The sequence below is a fragment of the Dendropsophus ebraccatus genome, chromosome 1 (genome assembly GCF_027789765.1).
Source record: "Dendropsophus ebraccatus isolate aDenEbr1 chromosome 1, aDenEbr1.pat, whole genome shotgun sequence".
NCBI lineage: Eukaryota > Metazoa > Chordata > Amphibia > Anura > Hylidae > Dendropsophus > Dendropsophus ebraccatus.
In genome coordinates this window covers 168,955,929-168,978,347 of record NC_091454.1, presented here as the reverse complement: position 1 = coordinate 168,978,347, position 22,419 = coordinate 168,955,929, and the positions used below count along the sequence as shown (strand labels likewise).

The 22,419-nt window shown below is 41.1% G+C and overlaps 1 protein-coding gene across 6 annotated transcripts in view; it reads left to right on the top strand.

Annotated features, from left to right (window-relative positions):
• Window positions 1-19,710, top strand: part of TTLL13 (tubulin tyrosine ligase like 13) — a 31,474-nt gene extending 11,764 nt beyond the window's left edge. For all 6 annotated transcript variants that reach the window (XM_069984303.1, XM_069984322.1, XM_069984313.1 and 3 more), the window contains exons 3-16: window positions 91-131; window positions 1,368-1,486; window positions 1,573-1,703; window positions 3,957-4,113; window positions 4,290-4,433; window positions 4,706-4,791; window positions 6,083-6,308; window positions 6,981-7,162; window positions 9,151-9,339; window positions 9,929-10,112; window positions 12,272-12,484; window positions 13,995-14,346; window positions 17,473-17,689; window positions 19,357-19,710. In XM_069984303.1, the coding sequence (XP_069840404.1) occupies window positions 91-131; window positions 1,368-1,486; window positions 1,573-1,703; window positions 3,957-4,113; window positions 4,290-4,433; window positions 4,706-4,791; window positions 6,083-6,308; window positions 6,981-7,162; window positions 9,151-9,339; window positions 9,929-10,112; window positions 12,272-12,484; window positions 13,995-14,346; window positions 17,473-17,689; window positions 19,357-19,369 (2,254 nt within the window). In that variant the 3' untranslated portion in view covers window positions 19,370-19,710. The remainder of the gene's footprint in view (window positions 1-90; window positions 132-1,367; window positions 1,487-1,572; window positions 1,704-3,956; window positions 4,114-4,289; window positions 4,434-4,705; window positions 4,792-6,082; window positions 6,309-6,980; window positions 7,163-9,150; window positions 9,340-9,928; window positions 10,113-12,271; window positions 12,485-13,994; window positions 14,347-17,472; window positions 17,690-19,356) is intronic.
• Window positions 19,711-22,419: the final 2,709 nt, after the last annotated feature.

Here is a 22,419-nt window from a genome sequence, read left to right as displayed (position 1 = left end):
GATCGATTGTTATGGGCAAAACTAGACCTGAGCCACTATGTTTACTATCAGTATATTTTATGACCTTCTAACTATTGTCTTTTATTTCAGATTGATTGGTATCAATTTAACAAACTGCAAGTATGAGAGTGGTAAGTTGATGAAATACAGTTGCATACATCCAATATTATAATAATAACTTGGCATTTGTAAGACACACAGGGCTGGTTTCACACACAGCAGTTTTGTTTTTGAAAACCACTGCAGTTTTTGTGACAAAACCAGAAGAGGATCCAACAGAAAAGAGAAATGCAAATCCTCCCTTTATACTTTCCATCCCATTTGTTCTGACTAGACTAGATTTCTTTCATTTGAACCCTTTCTGTTTTTGTTTTTTCCATTTTTTTGCTTTCCAATTTAGCACCCTAGGGAGGGTTTGTAGAAAAACCAGCCATTTCAGGCTCTAAATACTTGCGATTTTGGGGCATAAACAGCCCATTTAATTTTACAGATGTTTTATGCCTCAAATTATGTCTAAAAATGTTAGAACACAGCATACTTACTCTACTTACTGTTGGTCCAAATGGCATAAATAACTCATGTTCTTTTACATGAAAAGACATCGGCTGAGTACGGCCAACCAGTGAGATAATCCTTTACAAGGCACAAATAACCATGCTGCTGGGCCGCACAAGAGATCTAATCGGCCGAAGAGCTGGGCACTTTTACATGGTCCGATTATCAACTAAGTGAGTGCTCCTAGGAACGCTCGTTGGTGATTATTGGCCCATTTAAAAAGGACAGACTCTAGTATAGTCTATAGGCTTAAGGGGAGTGCTCCCTCTCCTTTACCAGTGATTGTAGTAAATAAATATATATATATATATATATATATATATATATACACACACACACATGGGAGCCAACCTACACTGGTCAGTAGACTGTTAGTCTATTAGTCCCAAAAATGATTGTGCTATTTGACTAATATGAAAGCTGACCCTTTCTGCAATATGCTGTCCCCGGGCAGCAAAACTATTTTAGATGTTATTCTCATAGTATATACATCTGATCATTTCTTACTTTAAGGCAAATTCAGTTTCAAGATTGAAATGTACCATTGGGATACTGATCCCTTGGGACATACAATGCAGATACATAATGGCAATTGCAAGAATATTTTTGATGCATACAATATTCTGTTATAAATCTTGTCTTGTTCTTGGCTGCACATATACTTTCCCATATATACTTTCACACTGGTTTCCATTTTTATATTGATTATGATATAGGGCATGCCTTATGGCTTGCAGGTTGGTTGCTAATGTAATATGACATTAGGTGAAGTAGAGATGCGGCTAAAATGGCAGCATTTGCTTGTGTTTCAGTGCGTCGTGCTGCACGTATTTCTGGATTGAAGGAAGTTGGCGATGAAGAGGAGTGGACGGTTTACTGGACAGACTGCTCCGTCTCACTGGAGCGTGTAATGGAGATGAAGAGATTCCAGGCAAGTTCAAAAGGGAATAAATAGCTTTGCAAATTGAAAGAGTCAGCTTTTTCTTCTCTATTACTGAATATATCTTTTCTCAACAGAAAATCAACCACTTCCCAGGAATGAGTGAAATATGTAGGAAGGACTTGTTGGCAAGAAATATGAATCGTTTACTAAAGCTTTTTCCTAAAGACTATAACATCTTTCCCCGAACCTGGTGCCTGCCTGCTGAGTAAGTACCAGGATTTGACGGGGTTCACTAAGCCTTATAAAGATTCAAGTTTCCTGCACCTTTAGGCTATGTTAACATTATGTAAAAACAAGGGCCGTATTTCATAACAAACAGACGTTTTTGAGCATAATTGTTATGAAATACGGCTGTTGTTTTTACATAGTGTGAATATAGCCTTAAAGGGTTGGTTCAGAACAATAACATTGATAGCCTATCTGTACAATAAGCACTTAGGGCCCTATTACACGGGAATCGTTCTGTGTAATTGCAGGCAGTGATCTAAAAATCGTTCGTATGTCAATCGTTGATTTAGATCTGAACCTAAAATTATCATTAATTGTTCGCTAATCGTTCGCTGTAATTCCGCATTTTTTCAATAATCGTTTAGTGTAATTGCACATTATTTATTGTTTTGCTGGGATCAGAAGGAATAAACGATCATAGTAACTATCGCAATAACGATTGTAGTAATGATTGTAACTAACGACCATGGTTCTGGTATAAAAAAATCTCGTTTGCGATAGTTTATCGTTAAAAAATCGCTCCGTGTAATAGGACCCTAACTGTTTCATTGGTAGAAGATTGACACCCAGCACCCTTGCAAGCTCCTTCATTACTGTCTTAGGCAAAATACTTTACTGTTGGAAAAGACTGCAGAAGAGAAGGATTTAGGGGTAGTGATTTCTGACAGCCTTAAAATGAGTCACCAGTGCAACCAGGCGGTAGGGAAAGGTAATCGCCTGCTGGGCGGTATAGCTAGAGGTATAACCAGTAGGAAGAGGGAGATTGTGATCCCACTGTATAGAGCTCTAGTGAGACCAAATCTAGAATACTCTGTCCAGTTCTGGAGACCTCACCTACAAAAGGATATTGATACAATAGAACGGGTCCAAAGATGGGCTACAGAAATGGTGGAGGCATATCAGGAAAGATTTAAAGGGCAACTGGCCAAAATCTATTTTTAATATGTTATTTCATAAGCAAAGTTAGAGAAATTCCTAATATTCACTAATTATGGGAAATGCACATAATTAGGCAGGCTTCAATTTCTCTAAAAAAAATGTGACGTCACGACCCGGTCTATACCTCAAGGGTCCAGCAGGGGGCGCAGTATTTGTAGAAATTACATGTAAAAAGTAAAAAAATATCAGGACCCTTTCTGTGCTTTCATCTGCACGGCACAAAATTCAGCTATTCGTTACCAATTCACTATCCGGCTTGCTGGGGGGGGGGGCTCCCGGCATCCTGACGTCTCACTGATGGCCTAAGAAGGCATCCAGCGCACTGATGGCCTAAGAAGGACGTCAGGATGCCAGTAGCCCTGGAAGCAGGCAATTCTTTGTGTTGACAGGAGACCAGGAAGTGGTGAGCAGTGGTGACCTGGAAATGTGGAAGTGGATCACAGCAGATCACAGCTCAGCCTGGCCACTATTAAAATTTTGAAAAACTTGATGTTATCACTGATAACAAGTTTCCTTTAAAGCATTTTGTAGTTAAAGCGTACGTGATTGTCATGCAGCCGCTCCTGCCGCCGGAAGATCAGGTAACCATGGATACATGTCGGGTGGGCTTTGTGCATTTGCCCTATTAAATCAGAATAGGGCTCATTCACAGAAATCACCAAGCATGGAAGTATCTATGATTACCCGATCTCCAGTGACAGGAGTGACTGCATACCGATCAGGAAAACCTGCACAATGATAGGTACTCTTTATTAAAAACAAAAAAAAAAAGCTTTTAAGCATCTACAAGCTGTAACTACTTGGCTCCATCCATACGGAACCTGACATAAAAAACGAAAAACGTATTCTTCCCTAAGACACTGGAACAAAACGCAGGCCTAATGTGTGGTCATACATTTAATGGACGCATTGATATGTCCCAGTACAACAGGAAAATTGTGCAGTGTCATAATACATTTGCATGTATGAGCCCTAATATGCAGCCGGTTTACCTGCAGTCCTGTGCAAAACATATATCAGCCACCTAAGTCTTATCAGAACTTTGTCTTTCTTCTATAAATTTTGATTTCTATTTTGTTCTGTATTATTACATGTCTACATTAGTCTATAAAATGGTGCATTTACCACAGGCTCATTCATGTCCGCCGAAGATAACATTTCATCATCTGTCAGATTATGTGTTTTTTTTTCTATAAATAAAGCATGGTTTATTGGTATACTATTTTTATGGATTGTATTATTATTGTTTATTATTAGTCCTTTTATATTTTTCTATATATATTTACTGCAGTTATGGTGACCTACAGGCCTACTGTCGCACCAAGAAAAACAAGACCTACATCTGCAAGCCTGATAGTGGCTGCCAGGGCAAGGGAATTTTTTTATCCAAAAACATGAAGGACATCAAGCACGGTGACCACATGATCTGTCAACAGTATGTCTCCAAGGTAAGATTTATTTCATCATTTGCAGAAAATTTCATCTCCAAGCAAACAATGTAAAAGATCATTGCTGACAAATCATATTAATCCCCATTTTTCTTTTCTTAATGTCTAAGCAAAATTATCCGTATCGTCATGACTAAAATATTATCATAGTGATTGCTATCTGTATACTTTCGCAGCCCTTCCTGATTGATGGGTATAAATTTGATCTACGTATATATGTCCTCGTGACATCTTGTGAACCTCTGCGTATTTTCATCTACAATGAAGGCCTTGCACGATTTGCAACAATGAGTTACACGGAGCCTAGTCACAGCAATCTGGTAAGTAGATTTTGGAAATAGATTTTTTAATATGGTTTTATTGGACCTCAGTGGTCCATAACAATATCTTTACCCCCTAAAATATCCATAATGATTTAAAAGTATTTTTCATTTCTATATTTGATTGAACAGTACATTAAGGCTATGTTCACATCCTGCATATTCTTAGTGGGACTGTAGCAGTACTGTGTCTATTCAGTAAAAATGCTGCAGTATTGCAGTTATACTGCAACGTGTGTGAACACAGTCTAATGGAAAACTCATTCTGACAGGATGAAGTCTGCATGCACCTGACCAACTATGCCATCAACAAACACAGCGAAAACTTTATCAGAGATGATATGACGGGAAGTAAGAGGTAAGTGTTGTGTAGTGCCTAATGATGTCATGGTGTTCGCAGTGTGAATACACTATAAATATCCATTTTTTTCAAAGCCACTGTTTCATGAAATCTCATTTCAATAGGTCAGACCTGCCATTGTTTTTAGCACAGTCTAGATTAAGGTGCATCCATCTCCCTATTGTGTTTAAATTTGGAAACCTCACATAGCACCAGTCCTGTTGCTGGCTTTGGACATGCTCTATTTAAAAAACACAAGACATCATATTTGAAAGTGCAAGTAACACTTTAAAATAGAAACACTTAGGCTATGTTCACACTATGTAAAAAACACGGCTGTATTTGCGCAAACAACGTCCGTTATTTTGCAAATAACGGCCGTTGTTATGAAATACGGCCGTGTTTTTTACATAGTGTGAACCCGCCCTTAAAAGGGAAACTATCAGCAGGTTAGACAAATCTAACTCATATCTCCCTACAGCACTCAGGGCACTGAGGTTTGGTGCCCTGGGGCTGGGACTGCCACCCCTAGTGCACTGATCTACCCCCAGCTTGCCCCTTCTAAAGAATATCAGCGGAGTGGACCAAATCAGTGCACTGGGAGTGGTAGTACTGCCCTCAATGCTGCACCAAACCACCTTTTTAGCATAGCAATTCAACTGCAAACTGCACAGACACGGCACAGTGGATGAAGGGAAGAAACTTTATAGGGAGACAGCAGGTTAGATTTGTCTAACATGCTGATAGCTTTCCCTTAAAATAAACTTTAGTATTGCTGAAATTATCCAGACCCATGTAATAAATGTAAAAGCAATCTGTTACCTGTCTATGAGCATGAGTACTGACATGGGCAGGTAGCTGAACAAAACATACCTGTCTCTTAGCTGATAACTGTTTTTAAAGTTATAAAATTATGTTTTTCTCCCAAGGTCAAGTGTTATACAGATTGTGTTGAGCTGTAGCATGCATGCCTCCTCTCTACTCCACCCCTCCTTGCCCTCTACGATTGTACAAAGCTCAGTGCTCTATAGAAATCATGCAGAACAGGGAGGGGAAAGGAGGAGGCATATATGCTGCAGCTCTACAACTCTTTTTAGCTGATGGCAGAATGCAAAGTTATGAAATTATGTTTCCCTTCTAAGAGACAGATATGATGAAAATTAGATATAATTGAAAATATTGTAAAAATCATGGTACTGAGAAGGGCATAAAAGAAAAGTACATTAATGGTAGACTTTAAATTCATTTTGTGAGCCACATTAAGATTCTCATTTAGCCCCATGTGATTTTTCTTATTCTAATATAATAGAAAACTATCCACTTTGAGGACCTGGCTTGAGAAAAACAACTACAACACAGCAAAGCTCTGGGAGGATATTGAAGATGTCATCATCAAGACCCTGATATCTGCACACCCTATCCTTAAACACAACTATCGAACATGCTTTCCAAATCATATCGCAGGCAGCGCTTGCTTTGAGATTCTTGGATTTGACATCTTAGTGGACAAGAAATTAAAACCTTGGCTGCTGGAGGTAAAATTTCTCATTGTGTCCAGGGCTACAGATATTAATGTTGTGACTCCTTTTGAATTTAAACTTGAGTACCATTAGCTCATTCATATGTAGCCGTTCTAGAGCGTTTTTTTTTTACTGAACACGATCAATCGCGCCACCATTTGGAGGGACCCCTTCCACAAGCCTGGTCTAGGTTAACGTCATCTTTCTCTGCTTTTGAATTTAAAGTATACCTAAAGTTTCAACAAACTTTTGCTATGTCAAACTTTTGCTTTTGCTATAGCAACATATTGCCACCTCTGATGTAAAAATGAATGTAAAATTCAAAAGGGCTGAACGCTATGCCCCTTAATCTCTCTTTCACCAGAAAGCTGCACGTGCAGTGCACTTTTTTTTAAACCCATACACTGTTCTTTCTGCTTTCTGAATAGAGGCAAGCATAAATGGGCACAGTGCTTAGACAAGTGCTTCTGCCCTTTCAGTCCAGTGTTTAGTTAGAGTCTCAGCACCCAGACCCCCACCGATTCAATGGTTTAAAGTTTAGGTACATTTTAGGGTATACTGTAGGTTGTAGTAAAGTAATATAATTGTTCCGTGGTGACTTGTATTGAACAATGCTAGCTTTTTATTTTGTATGAAATGTTTATGGTTTTCTGTGTAACCTAGATGATATATATGTTGTATATACAGGTGAATCACTCCCCAAGCTTTACCACGGACTCCCGCTTGGACAGGGAAGTGAAGGACGCACTGCTTTTTGATACGCTCAATTTGATCAATCTTCGGGCTTGTGACAAAAGAAAAGTTCTTGAAGAAGATAAACGCAGAGTTAAGGAACGTTTACTGCAGCGGAATCTGCCCAAGGAAAACAGGTGACAATAATAGATTTCCCCTAGTACATGGGATATATTTATTTTTAATATTTCTATCAAACCATCTATATCACAGGTGTCAAATTTGTGGCCCTCCAGCTTTGGTTGTCCAGACATTATGGGAATTACAGTTGCGCAATAGCAGGGGGGTTGTGAGTTTGATACCCCTGATTTATATTTTTAAATCACATGACATATCACATCATATCCTATGATTAAGAATTAACAGTATGTTCATGGGGGAATTAAAAAGCAATACAATTACTCAACCGTTAATTTTGCAAAATAAACTTCTATTAATCAGAATTTAAAGCGAATATACCAGTAGTACATTGTTGTTGTTTTTTTTACATGAATAGACTGGCGGCAGTGTGGGATGCTGAAGTCGCAGTCCTTTTTTAGGACCGCCAAGCACGGTGCCGGATTTCCTTTAAAGTGCTATTATTTGTCTCTAATATTTATTGTGGCTATAGGTGCAGTAGAGTAAACCCCTGCAGGTAGTTCCTTCCTCTTCACCCCCATTGTTGTGTTCCTCCATGTTTGGTTGTCTGCACTTATGTTTACTTAAAGGAGAAGTCCGGCCAAAATTAATTTTTGATATGTTGTTACTTATGAAAAGTTATACAAATTTCTAATGTACATTAATTATGGGAAATGCACATATACTGCTATTTCCCTTAATTTAGTAGATCAGGAAGTGTTAGAAATATCTCTGAAGAAGTGACGTCACGACCCAGGGTGTAATTCCTATGGAGTGTCCAGCAGGGGGCGCTCTCTATATAGAAGTCTATGGGACTTTATTGTTTCTATGGGTTTCTATGTAATGTAATGTAATGTAATGTAGTGTACAGTGCTTTATTGAATGAATACATCTATGGAATACTTTGGGGAGCAAGTGTCCTTGCTCCCCAAAGTATTGCATAAATGTATTCATTCAATACACAGTAAGCCCGCCGATCCGCCGCATTTCCGCCGATCCGCCACACGCTGATCCGCCGCATTCCCGCCGATCCGGACCATATACATTGAACTACAGCTCCCATCATCTGCTTCTGGTATGAACAGGTGATGGGAGCTGTAGCTGGGTAATGGATATGACATGCCGCCGGGCGCAGGGGGGAGCCGCTCAGTACACAGGAGCGCTCCCCCCTCCTCCTCCTCCTGTGATAACTTCCGCCTATACCAATGCTGACTCCCTGCCTGGCCGCCGCTCTCCGCTCACATATACCGGCTCCCGGCATCAGCGCGGACACCAGGATGCATCGGGAGCCGGTATGTATGGGGGGAGAGCGGAGAGCGGCGGCCAGGCAGGGAGTCAGCATTGGTATAGGCGGAAGTTATCACGGAAGGAGGAGGAGGAGGGGGGAGCGCTCCTGTGTACTGAGCGGCTCCCCCCTGCGCCCGGCGGCATGTCATATCCCTTACCCAGCTACAGCTCCCATCACCTGTTCATACCAGAAGCAGATGATGGGAGCTGTAGTTCAATGTATATGGTCCGGATCGGCGGGAATGCGGCGGATCAGCGTGTGGCGGATCGGCGGGAATGCGGCGGAAATTCGGCGGAAATGCGGCGGATCGGCGGGCTTACTGTGTATTGAATGAATACATTTATGCAATACTTTGGGGAGCAAGGACACTTGCTCCCCAAAGTATTCCATAGATGTATTCATTCAATAAAGCACTGTACACTACATTACATTACATTACATTACATTACATAGAAACCCATAGAAACAATAAAGTCCCATAGACTTCTATATAGAGAGCGCCCCCTGCTGGACACTCCATAGGAATTACACCCTGGGTCGTGACGTCACTTCTTCAGAGATATTTCTAACACTTCCTGATCTACTAAATTAAGGGAAATAGCAGTATATGTGCATTTCCCATAATTAATGTACATTAGAAATTTGTATAACTTTTCATAAGTAACAACATATCAAAAATTAATTTTGGCCGGACTTCTCCTTTAACATTTATACACACAGGCGTGAGCAACTGGAAAGCACCCAGGCTGCTTGGCTGGAACAAGTAGAAAAGTATGAAGACAGCCATCTGGGAGGTTTTCAACGTATTTACCCACAAGCAACGACAGACAAGTACGAGAGATTCTTCAAACACAGTGGTTCTTTGTTCCAGGAGACCGCTGCTTCAAAGGCCAGAGAGGAGTGTGCCAGGTAATCATTAAGTTAAGAGTGTGACTTTGATTCCTGATGCTACCATGGCAGCCAACTACCTAATTGATCTTGAAATTGGCACATTATGGTAGACGCTTAGTACTGAATGTTAGGATTGGCAGCGAACTGCCATAACTATAGACTGCACAATGCTGCCAAGAATAGGTAGTCAAATTACATATATAGTATATGACCATAGCATATTAACAGCCCGTATGGTGTTAGCTTTTTTTCTCAAAAGGTGCTCAGTTCTGGTCATGCTTAGGACCAGTTATCTAGTTTTCACAATTTGGTCCTTGTTGTTAAAGTCCAAATTACATTTTCTCCATTGTCCAAAACATCAACGTCGCTAACTGTTTACCTGCTGCCAACTATATTGTATCCTTTGACAGGTGCAATTGTCGCAAAATGTCATTTACTTTTGGTAATGTTACTTATGCCAATGTTACGACTGATAAGTTGGTGTTCTTGCTATACATGAGGCATGCAAATTGCTGCAACTGGAGTTTGGATTCCTATGGGTAAAAAAAGCCAAAGTTTTATAAATGATAGATATATATTATATATAAGTAAACGCGTTTCGTGACAGGCAGCAGCTGGAAGAACTGAAGTTGAAACAAGAACAAAAAGAAATACCTAATGCAAAAAAGAAGAGAGAACAAAAAGATGCCTTGCAAGGAGAGTCAGCAGGTGAAAAGCCAGTAAAATGCAAGGTGACAAGAAGACCATCTACTCGCTCTGTGTCCAGTCGCTGTAGAACTGCAGAGAAAAAGGTAGACATGCAATTCAAATACGAATGTAAAGTCTATCATATCTACGTCTGCTGCAGAAAATTAACCAGAAGCTGGCTCTTGTAAAGGCTTCATTTTTACACAGTATATGACACTGGAGATAACTTACAAACACTTGCAATTGTCTAGCACAGAAATTGAAAGAATCACCATTGGAAGGTGGTAGAAACTGCTAAATGAGTACTCCTTCTCCAAAAGTGTGTAAAGAAAAATTCAGATTTAAAGTGTCCTTGTTGCTTTAAAAGACTTTTGACACATACAAGAAAGAAGAAATGGATTCCTCCAGCTCATGTAAAATTCCACTTTATTGTATCAAACGTCTAAAATGATAGCCGACGCGTTTCGAGCCTATTCGGCTCTTAGTCATGGCATCTGCATCTGCACAAAATTAGGGGGAAATTCATCCCAAAAAAAGGGGTCACCAGGAGACAACTGGACTCTCCAATGCCATAGCTGCAGGAGAGATTCAAACCACCGCCGTTCGCCTCGCCGGCGTCTCCCGGCAAGGCAAACGGCAGTGGTTTGAATCTCTCCTGCAGCTATGGCATTGGAGAGTCCAGTTGTCTCCTGGTGACCCCTTTTTTTGGGATGAATTTCCCCCTAATTTTGTGCAGATGCAGATGCCATGACTAAGAGCCGAATAGGCTCGAAACGCGTCGGCTATCATTTTAGACGTTTGATACAATAAAGTGGAATTTTACATGAGCTGGAGGAATCCATTTCTTCTTTCTTGCCTTTGACACCCCGAAATCCAGGGGTTTCATCCCCCGTGCTCTACATCTTCCACGTGATCTATGAAAAGCTAGATGATTATTGGGAGCTGACCACATCTACTGTCTTTTCCTTTTGACACATACTCCAGAAAGAGTACAATATTTATTTCTAAAACATTGCTTTAACAAACATATATTACTTTGTAATATAACTTTATTAGAAGAAATGTATAGTTTTTTTTATATACACATATGCTTGGCCCCTATTCTGCCACTTACATTTGTGTCAGGAACTGCAGAACGATCTAAGCCCTGCAGTTCTTGATCCCCTGCTTTGATCTAGTGCTGCTGCACAGTGCTATACAGAGCAGGGCCCCGTTCTTTTACTGTATATTCTTACATACAGAACATAGGGGGAAGGCTGTCCAATATGAATGCTGTGTGCAGTAGCCTCTGCCAAGGGACCAGTGACTGCTATCACTGTTCGCTGTGCAACTGGTTATAGCACAATGAGTGGTAATAGCAGTCACTACTCGCTGTACAAAGGCAGCCGGACACTCCGAATATACAGTACACGGGGGAAACAGGATCCTGCTCTGTATAGCTCCGTGCAGCAGTGCTAGATAAGAACAGTGGATCGGGAACTGCAGGGCTTAGATAGCCCTGCAGTTCCTGACACAAACGTTTGTGGCAGCAGAGGGGGCTTACTGCTGCCAGTCAATGAAAGTCTATATTTAAAGAGGATGTACCATCACGTACATCCTCTTTAATCTGACCCAGGGATAGAACGGCACCGTCACGGGAAGCCGGTGCCGCGGTCCGTTTTTTGAACCGCGTCCCGGTTCTCGTCTACGGCGCTGTTCTATCCACGAGTCCTGGGCCAGAGCTGAAACACAGGAGGCAGGCCAGCCCGCCCCCAGTGGGAGGGAATTCCCTCCCCTCTATGAGGTGGCTTCATTAGAATCAATGGAGCCATGTCATACAGGGGCAGGGGATTCCTCCCACTAGAGGCGCGCCGGCGTGCCTCCTGTGCTTCTGCTCTGGCCCGAGACCCGTGGATAGAACAGCGCCGTACACGGGAACCGGGCTGCGGTTCAAAAAAAAGGCTGTGGCATCTGCTTCCCCGTGATGGCGCCGTTCTATCCCTGGGTCAGATTAAAGAGGATGTACCTGATGGTACATCCTCTTTAAATAAAAGAAAATCTACACATTTTTTTTTATAGTTATATCACAAAGTAAAATTACTTTATTAAAATAAATGTGTATTTTATTTATATATTTTTTTTATTACAAAGTAATATAACTTTATTGAAGCAATGTATAAGCAAAAAAAATATATTTTTTTTACATTTGTCCAGGCTACTGTGCTTGGAAGTTGTTAACTTCTTTTCCAGTTGCTATCTCTTTTCACTGTAAGTTTTTTTCTAGGCAGAAGAAGTGAAAGTAGACTCCATGAAGCCAATAGAAATAGATGAAAAAGAGGAAATCGAGCGACTACAAGGTCTTCAGCAAAGAGAGAAGCTGATTCGAGCTATGGGCATAGTGGATCATGTATACAGACTGCTGAGCATCCAGGAGCCCAGAACCCCTGACTTCAAGGCGTCTGACTACAGTCTTATAGATGCTCAAACTAGAAACCAAGTATGAAATAAGTAATTCTGATATAATCATGATTATCATGCGAAAAATCGTTATATCGTTCGTATTTAAATGATAATTGTTCTGTGTGATCGAAAAATCGTTTGTGTGTTGTTGATTATATCTTTTAAGCTGACCCTCAAATCATTGCTAAGCTTAAGTGTATGTACAAATTTTTCCTTCTTTTGCTGGGATCAGAAGGAGGGTGCGTTTACACAGAGAGATTTATCTGACAGATTTTTGAAGCCAAAGCCAGGAATGGATTGCAAAAGAGGAGATATCTCAGTCATTGCTTTATGAGCTGTTCACTGGTTATAATTTGTTCTTGGCTTTGGCTTCACAAATCTGTCAGATAAATCTGTCTGAGTAAACGCAACATAGTAATGATCTTATTAACAATAATTACTATAATTAATTATAGTTACGGACGAAAATCGTCCCGTGGAATAGAAGGGAACGATCAGCCGACATGGTTCATGTGATAGCAGCGATCTGCTGCAGTCGCTCCGTGGAATAGGAGCGCCGGCAGCAGACCGCCACTATCCTCTATGGGCTGCCCAGGCGACCTAGCGATCACCCAAGCAGCCCCCCCACAGCTTCCCGCGGCCCCTGCCGCATTCACCCGCTCACTGCTGCCACGGGCAATAGCGGCGGCAGCGAGCAGGGAACGAGGAGCAAACAAGCGCTGATAGCGCTCGTTTGCTCCTCACTGTCAGTCCGTGGAATAGGGGCTTAACAACTGTTGTTTTGCTTGTTATGGTGAACAATTTCATGTCGTTCCCAAAAACGCTAGTTTGTGATCCTTAATCACCAAAAACAAAAAATCACTCAGTCTAATAGGACCCTTACTCATGTAGCCAAATCCATCACAGATATGTAGGACCCAATCTGTACTTTGCAAAGACAACCAGTTCTTTTAAATGGGTAGTCCGGCCAAGCATACTCTGCGTTCAGCTGGAAGCGTGACGTCACAGCACAGCTGCATTCCAGCACTGGCATTCTGTACCGTGATGTCAGCTGCAATAGGCGTCTCTTGTTCCAGGCTGTGCCGCCCTCCTCTTCAGACACATTGCTTGTGTGCCGTACTCTTATAACATGTTACAATGCCACAAATGTTACACAAGCGCCATGTCTGAAGAGGAGGGCGAAACAGTCTGGAACAGGAGACGCCCATTTCAGCTGAGATCACGGCACAGAATGGCGGCTCTGGAATGCAGACGTGAGGTGATGTCATACTTCCGGTGGCAGAGATGAACGCAAAGTAAGCTTGGCCGGAGTACCCCTTAAAATATAAACATAGGATGAAGGAATGTTTCATACTTATCCCATAATTCCTATACACTCTGGGGTTACATACATATATCCTTAAAACCTCAGATATTTATTCTAGAAAAAAAATATTTTATTAACTTCATGATAAAAAAATATATGTTTATGGTTTATAGATTCTGTCCAAGCTAAACTGAATGGTGGGTAGTCTTGTAAGTTCTGATTGTATGATTTTTTCTTTCAGCCCCGGTTTCAACACGCACTAGTGATGTGTCAGGACACAGATGGAAGTATGACCCATGTTCCGGTGTCTTATCTAGGAAGCACCGCCGTAGATACCATAGCACAGACAGGTGCTGCAGTCAATCCTTTTAGCCTTGGCTATTCAGCAGGTTTTACCAGCCTCCTGGGTGCTATTGGAGCACCACCTCCAACACATTATGCAGCCAGAAGATACACACACCGAAAAACTTTAACATGGAATGGAGCCCCAAGTATACGAGCTATAACTACTGTAAATGACAATAGTTCTAACCAGCAAATTAAAAGTGGAACCCACATAAGACTTTCTAGTGCCAAAGCCAAGGTGGAGCTGAGTAAGTGCACAATACCTTACAACTTCTCAGAGCTAGTTTGCGCTCACAATGTGGTTTACTATATATATATATATATATATATATATATATATATATATATACATTTTCTTTCTAAAGTGGCAGCCACCACTATATAGTAAAATTGTTCAGCATACAGTAAGTGTACTCACTGCACTTACTGAGAGCAGCTCCATGTGTACCTCATACAGCTAAAATCATGCTCCCCTCCCCCAGGCTGTGCTGTCCCGCTCTGTGGTGATTCCGTTCATAAGATCGCCAACATGGAGGTGCATGTACCCATGCCCCACCCCCAGTGTCCTCCATAGGCATATACAGGCTTAGTGGTGGACACTGGAGGGCAGGACATATGGGATAGTGTGTTTTCTGTAGAATGACAACAGCAGAGTCACAGTTAAAGCGTAACTGTCTTTTCAGGGTCATTTTTCTAAAAACAATAAATATCAACAGTACAAGCGATTTTAAGAAACTCTGTAATAGGTTTTATTTACCAAAATAGTTTCCTTCTGTACTGAAAAAGCTGTTTTCCCAGGTCCCCCCCTCACTTCAGAAGAAGCAGGGTTTCTGTGTCTATGGAGAGGGAAGGGGCTGAGAGGAGTGAGTGAGCACGGAGCAGTCCTGCACAGCACAACATCCTGCAATCTCCTCTCCTAGATAAGCACTGACCTTTCTGACCTCCGAATCATCTAGCATTTTCGGTGCCACATACAGTCTACAAACAGCTGACCTTCATGTCTCTTCTTCCTGCTCACTCATCTCCCTCGGCCCCTCCATAGGATATAATGGACACAGCAGAACCCGTCTTCACTGGCTTCTCTGTAATAAAGATGGATTTGCCTGATAATGAACAGATAAGAAGTCAGGGGGAAGGCTGGGAAATTGCCTTTTGAGTACAGAAAGAGGCTTTTTTGCCTATTAAAACCTATTATAGAGTTTCTTAAAATCGCCTATACTGATTTCTACAATAAAAAAAAATATGACAGTTACAGTTTAAGAGAGGAAACCAGGAAGTGATCAGATAGATGCAGGAGAAAAACTGCTCAGTGATGTAAATTACTTAACTACTAACAGCACATTTGTATTCCTTTACATATATGTATGCGGTACACATGCGATTTTACTAAATTTGTTTTGTGGGACAAAAGGATATTCTAAAACTAATACAAAATATTTGAAAAATCAAGCCAATGGCATAAGGATTCATGACCTTTGGGTGCAGCAAGAATTGCACCAAATTCTGGTGCACATTTAATGGCCTAAACCTAAAGGGGTATTCCAGAGACAACAAATGTATGTTTCATACATCGCTTTAATAAAGTTATGTTACTAATATAACTTTTTCTAAAAATGTGTGTATATATATATATATATATATATATTTATATATACACATACATATACTCACTTCCAATTACTGGTAACATTAACCCCTTAGCGACCCATGACGTATCTGATACGTCATGGTGCCGCTCGGGGTGTTCAGAGCTCTGAACGGCGCTGATCCCGGCTGACACGTGCAGCCGGGCAGTGCCTCTGTTAGCCGGCGCGGGTCCCGTTGCCGCGCCGGCTAATTAAGCCTCTAAATGCAGCTGTCAAACCTGACAGCTGCATTTAGAGGCACTGCGCCGCACGTCCCTGGTGTCTAGTGGGACGGATCTCCCCCCCGCGATGCGATCGCGGGGGGGAGATCCGTTCTTCTGCCCGTGCCGGGCCTCAGCGTCGGAATGACGCTGATCCCGGCTCGGCAATAGATTGCTATGGCCTGCAGCAGGCCATAGTAATCTATGACCGATCTAATCGATCTTTGCTGTGTATATACACAGCATTGATCTCTATGAGAGATCAGTGCTGTCTATATACAAGTCCCCCAGGGGGGTTTCTAGTTACAGTTTCCCATTTTATAAATATAAATTAATAAATAAATAAATAAACATATTTAGTATCGCCGCGCGCGTAATCGCCCGAACTATTAATTAATCACATTCCTGATCTCACACGATAAACGGCGTCAGCGCAAAAAAATTCCAAAGTGCAAAATTGCGCATTTTTTGTTGCATCAAATCCAGAAAAAATGTAATAAAAAACGATCAAAAAGTCGTATATGCGCAAACAAGGTACCGATAGAAAGAACACATCATGGCGCAAAAACTGACACCTCACACAGCCCCATAGACCAAAGGATAAAAGCGCTATAAGCCTGGGAATGGAGCGATTTTAAGGAACGTATATTTGTTAACAATGGTTTGAATTTTTTACAGGCCATCCGATACAATATAAGTTATACATGTTATATATCAAAGTAATCGTAACGACTTGAGGAACATGCATAACAAGTCAGTTTTACCATAGGACGGACGGCGTAAATGCAAAACTCCCCGAAATCAAAACAAATTCGTTTTTTTTTCAATTTGACAGTGCAAATGATTTTTTTCCGGTTTCGCAGCATATGTTATGGAAAAATAATGCCTGTCATTGCAAAGTACAATTGGTTTCGCAAAAAATAAGCGCTCATATACGTCTATAGGTGAAAAAATGCAAGCGCTATGGACTTTTAAACTTAAAATGGAATAAGCAAAAGCGCAAAAACGAAAATAGGCTTTGACCTTAAGGGGTTAAAGGGGTTATTCAGCTAAAATCTTTTTCTTTCAAATCGACAGGTTTCAGAAAGTTTTATCAATTTCTAATTTACTTCTATTTAAAAATCTCCAGTCTTCCAGTACTCATCAGCTGCTGTATGTCCTGCAGGAAGTGGTGTATTCTTTCCAGGGCATACAGCAGCTGATAAGTATGAGAATACTTGAGATTTTTAAATAGAAGTAATTTATACATCTATATATTTTCCTGAAACCAGTTAATTTGAAAGACAAAGATTTTCGCTGGATAACCCCTTTAAGGGGACACATGACCCACTCAGAGCAGGGTCCCGTTCCCCCTGTGTAATTTATATTCTTATATATGATACATGGGGGGGAAGCTGCCTGACATGATCAAGGTGTCCAGCAGTCTCTGTAGAGTTGATGGTGACATCTATCACTGCTCACTGTTCTAGAAGGTTGTGTCCACAGAAACTTGCGTTGAAGAAATAACCTTTTCTTTTTTGTCTTGCAGGAAGTCCATCTAATAAAAAACCAAGCCGCTTTATTGGGGCCTATGCTGGGTCCCTGAATAACTTGCCTCCTAGTGGTAAAGGCTCCAATACAGCTTTAATAGGCTGCACTCTGCCTGCTGTGGGGGGATCCTCCTCTGCTGATGGACTATTAGCCATCTCATCATGCTCAGCTACCCTTGCCCAGCGCCCTGATCATTCAAGACAGTATATAAACTGGTAATATATCATTTTTCTCCTGTTTTTCATTAAACTCTATAGTCCAATATTACTTGTTATAACTCTGAAAGTGGCAGAAATTTTGTGGCACATGTGCAACCAAGTATGTGCCACGTTTAGAGGCCGATACCCACTTTACATACATTGTGACAGGTGCTACCATAAAACAGTTTGAGAAATGATGAAAAGTAAAAACCACTTCCTAGTAATTTTTTAACATATATTGTACGTGTTCAAAGATGGCATCAGCAGGCATCTGTGTTATGGCTAAGCAGTGTTGAGTAAAGGATTATGGAAGGTAATGTAAAAATGTTAAAGTTCCCTAAGGGGACATAAAAAGTGTAAAAATAATTATTTTAAAAAGTTTAAAAAAACATGTTATAGCCCCCCCCCCCCCATAAGAGTTTAAATCACCCCCCTTTCCCATTTTATAAAGAAAACACATAAAAATAAATAAATAAACATATTTTATACTGTATCGTGCGTAATCGTCCGATCTAATAAAATTAATCAATATTGTTCCCGCACGATGAACAGCTTAAAAAAAGCGGTAAAAAAAAATTGATTGAATATTTTTATTACATTTTATTTAAAATGATAAGTTATATCTCATCTCCACACTTATGGTATTAATAAAAACTAGAGATCATGGCGCAAAAAATGATGCCCCATACAGCCGCGTACATGAAAAAATAGAAACGCTATAAGTGTCAAAAAAAGGGCCATTGTAATCACACCTATTTGCAAAAAAGTTTTACTGTTAATAAAAATAGTAAAATATAAAAAACTGCATATCTCTGTATTCAGACTGGCCTATAGAATAAAGATAAAATGTCAGTTTTACTATAAAGTGCATTACATAAACAGGGAACCTCCCCAAAATTTGCAGAATTGTATTTTTTTCCCAATTTCACCCCATAAATGATTTTTTGGGTGTTCCATCATACATGGTATGGTAGATCAAAAGGCGCCTTTACAAAGTACACCTATTCCTGAAAAAAGCAAGCCCTCACATGTAGCTGTAAAAAATAGCTAGGAGTTATAGCTCTTAGAAGACGAGGAGGAAAAAATGAAAACGCTAAATTAAAAATAGTCCCGGTTCTTAAAGGGAACTAATCAGCCCAATTGGGCTGATACGGTTCCTTGAACCACTGTATACAGCTCCTGCAGCAGCCACGGCACGTAACGGTCGCGGCTGCAGCAGTAGCTGTATACCCGAATAAAAAGCAGTTTAATCCCCAGGACGTGTAACAGCCAGCGGTGGGGAAGTAGTCATCTGGACGGCTCCGCGTCCGTATCTAGTCACAGCTCTCTGCCTGTCAGCACGCTCCAAGGGGATGAAATGACGGGGGCCAGTAGGGGACAGATTGGGGATATGGGGGTGGGCTCAGTAGACCATGGAGCAAAAAACTAACTGCATCGAAATGGCGCAGAAGAGGAAGGTAAGGGACATACCTTCCTCCTCAGTGTCTCCTGTGCAATAGAGACATAGCAGCAGATTAGATTCCTCTAACCTGTGGATAGTTCCCCTTTAAGTCTCCAGAGTACATTTTACACTTCTCTCCTGGGTCTTAATATAAATAGCATTTTCTAAATAATGGTATATGATAATAAATAAACTAGTCATATACTTGAATTACACTATGAAATATTTGTTCTTCTTCTAGGAAATGGACTTAAAATGTGCCATGTGACAAAGACCACCACCAATGCTGACTTCAGCCTTCCTTCTTCACAGTCTTCTTCATGTGCACGGCAGAATTCCACTGTAATCCTGGAGGATAGCTGAAGGATTTAGCGTGCTGCACATTGTTTTTGCACAGAAATAGTCTAGGGATGTCATTTGCACCATCACTATTACAATCACTAAACGCTCTAAAACTTCAAGTATTCTCACTTTGTCTAGTATTAGAGGAAGGACTGCAAGATCATAGCCAATGGTCAAACACTGTGAATCTTTTGTCAAGCCCTTGATTGTAAATGAGTATTAAATAAATACAAGCTGATCTACAGCGAAACACATTAGAATCTGTGTGATGTATTTGTTGTAACCTTACAAAACCCTGCTCCATGTTTGTTTCATATATGTAAGTGGACTACTGTATGTGCTGTGTGTACACTGTAATGTAAGTCTGATCATACAGAAGGAAACTCTCATGAATTTCATTTTGGCAATTGAAGACCTAAAAGACAAACTTCGTTGGAGTAAAATGTGCCAGGTTTATTGAGCAGTACACAATTCTTGATGCATGTTTTACATCAGAGCTGGAAGTCTACGCTTTGTGAAGTCTATCATACTGGTAACTCTGAAGGGGGTAATGCCTCTCCTAGTTAACATCAGTGATAAGAAATGATGCATTATTGTATGACTAGACATTAGGGTTAGCTTCTCATCCCATTAGATTATTATGTCTCTGATTGCACAAAGGGTCCTTTTATACACACAGATGGCTGACAAATTTTTGAAGCCAAAGCCAGGAACAGACTATAAGCAGAAAACAGAGCAATCAAAAGACAGCACATCACACTAACATTTGTTCACACTATGCAGTTTGCACGCAGCAATGGCTAATAAGGAGGCAAAAAAAGAAAATTGCTGCAGCAAACTGCAAGTGCCATTTGTTTTTTAAATGAGGCTCTTAGCAATCCTTCTGATCTGACAGAATGAACTAACAGTTTGCTGTAGCAATTTTCTGTTATAAACAGAGAACAGGAAAGACGGGGGAGATTTATCAAACTGGTGTAAAGTAGAATTGTCTTAGTTGCCCCTAGCAACCAATCAGATTCCACTTTTCTTTCCTTACAGACTCTTTGGAAAATGAAAGGTGGAATCTGATTGGTTGCTAGGGGCAACTGAGCCAGTTTCACTTTACACCATGTTTGATAAATCTCCCCCTTAAGGGTCCCTTTACACACACATTTATCTGACAGATTTTTTGAAGACAAAGCCAGGAATCGATCTAAAAAGAGGAGAAATATCAGTCTTTCCTTTATGATTAGAGATGAGTGAACCTTGAGCATGCTCGAGTCCATCCGAACCCGAACGTTCGGTATTTGATTAGCTGGGGCTGCTGAACTTGGATAAAGCTCTAAGGTTGTCTGGAAAACATGGATACAGCCAATGACTATATCCATGATTTCCACATACCCTTAGGGCTTTATCCAACTTCAGCAGCCACCGCTAATCAAATGCCGAAAGTTCGGGTTCGGATGGACTCGAGCATGCTCCAGGTTCGCTCATCTCTATTTATGACCTGTTCTCTGTTAGGGGCAACTAAGACAATTCTACTTTACACCAGTTTGATAAATCTCCCCCTTAGTGTCTGCCTGGGTTTTTGAGTGTGACTCGATGAAGCTACTTGCACCATTTTGCACCAAACTCCACCAATAAGGATGAGCAATAGAGATGAGCGAACCAGGTTTGAGTCCATCCGAACCCGAACTTTCGGCATTTGATTAGCAGGGGCTGCTGAAGTTAAATAAAGCCCTAAGGCTATGTGGTAAACATGGACCATATACAGTACAGTAGTAGTACAGTCAGTGCACTACCATCTCCCATCCTGTACTGTATAAGATTGCTGGAGTGCATATACAGCACAGTAGTAGTACAGTCAGTGCGCCACCACCTCCCATACATTACAGTGCCTGGATGGGGGGGGGGGGGGGGCACTATACAGTAAAGGATGAGAGGAGCCGGTGACTCCTGTACTATAATTGCTGGATTTGTTGGATGTTTCTTGTATATAATGTACTGTACAGTATAGTGATGTTCTGTAATGTACTGTACAGTATAGTGATGTTCTGTAATGTACTGTACTATATAGTGATGTTCTGTACTGTACTGTATAGTGATGTTCTGTAATGTACTGTAGTGATTATACTGGGCACTCATCAATGTAATAAATGATACTGTAGGTAATTATTAATGGGGGCCGGAACCAATTAAACACATTTGCATTATTTCCTATGGAAAGACACTGCTTGGTTCAAGAACCGAGGAACCACTGTACTTCTATTTAAAAATCTCAGTCTTCCCATACTTATCAGCTGCTGTATGTCCTGCAGTAAGTGGTGTTTTCTTTCCAGTCTGACACAGCGCTCTCTGCTGACATCTCTGTTCCAGACAGGAACTGTCCAGAGCAGGAGAGGTTTTCTATGGGGATTTGCTGCTGCTCTGGACAGTTCCTGTCTGGGACAGAGGTGGCAGCAGAGCACTGTGTCAGACTGAAAAGAAAACCATTTCCTGCAGGACATACAGCAGCTGAAATAGAAGTAAATTAGAAATCTGTATTTTCTTATGTACCCCTATAAACTCCTATTAAGCCTGGCCAGCCAAAAGCTCTCCATGTATGATGGGAATTGTAGTTTAGCAACATCTGGAGAGCTAAAGGATCCCCATCCCTGAAGCAGACTGAGACATAGGTGTATAAATGGCTGCACATATATTGCTCAGCATCTCCTATGGCAGTGTTCACCGACCTTCGCCTGTCCAGCTGTAAAACTACAACTCCCATAATCCTCGGCGAGCCTTTGCCCGCGCATTATGGAGGTTGTAGCTGTACGGCCATAAGCTGGGGAACACTGCCCTGTGTAAACCCCCGGAACCCCGGTCACCGGAGACCTCTGCAGCTGAAGCCACCCGGACACTGAAAGAGCTTACTACTAGTAACTTCCGCTCGCTATCCCCGCCCCCCGTTTCCATGGTGCCTCACACTTCCCGTGCTTGACAG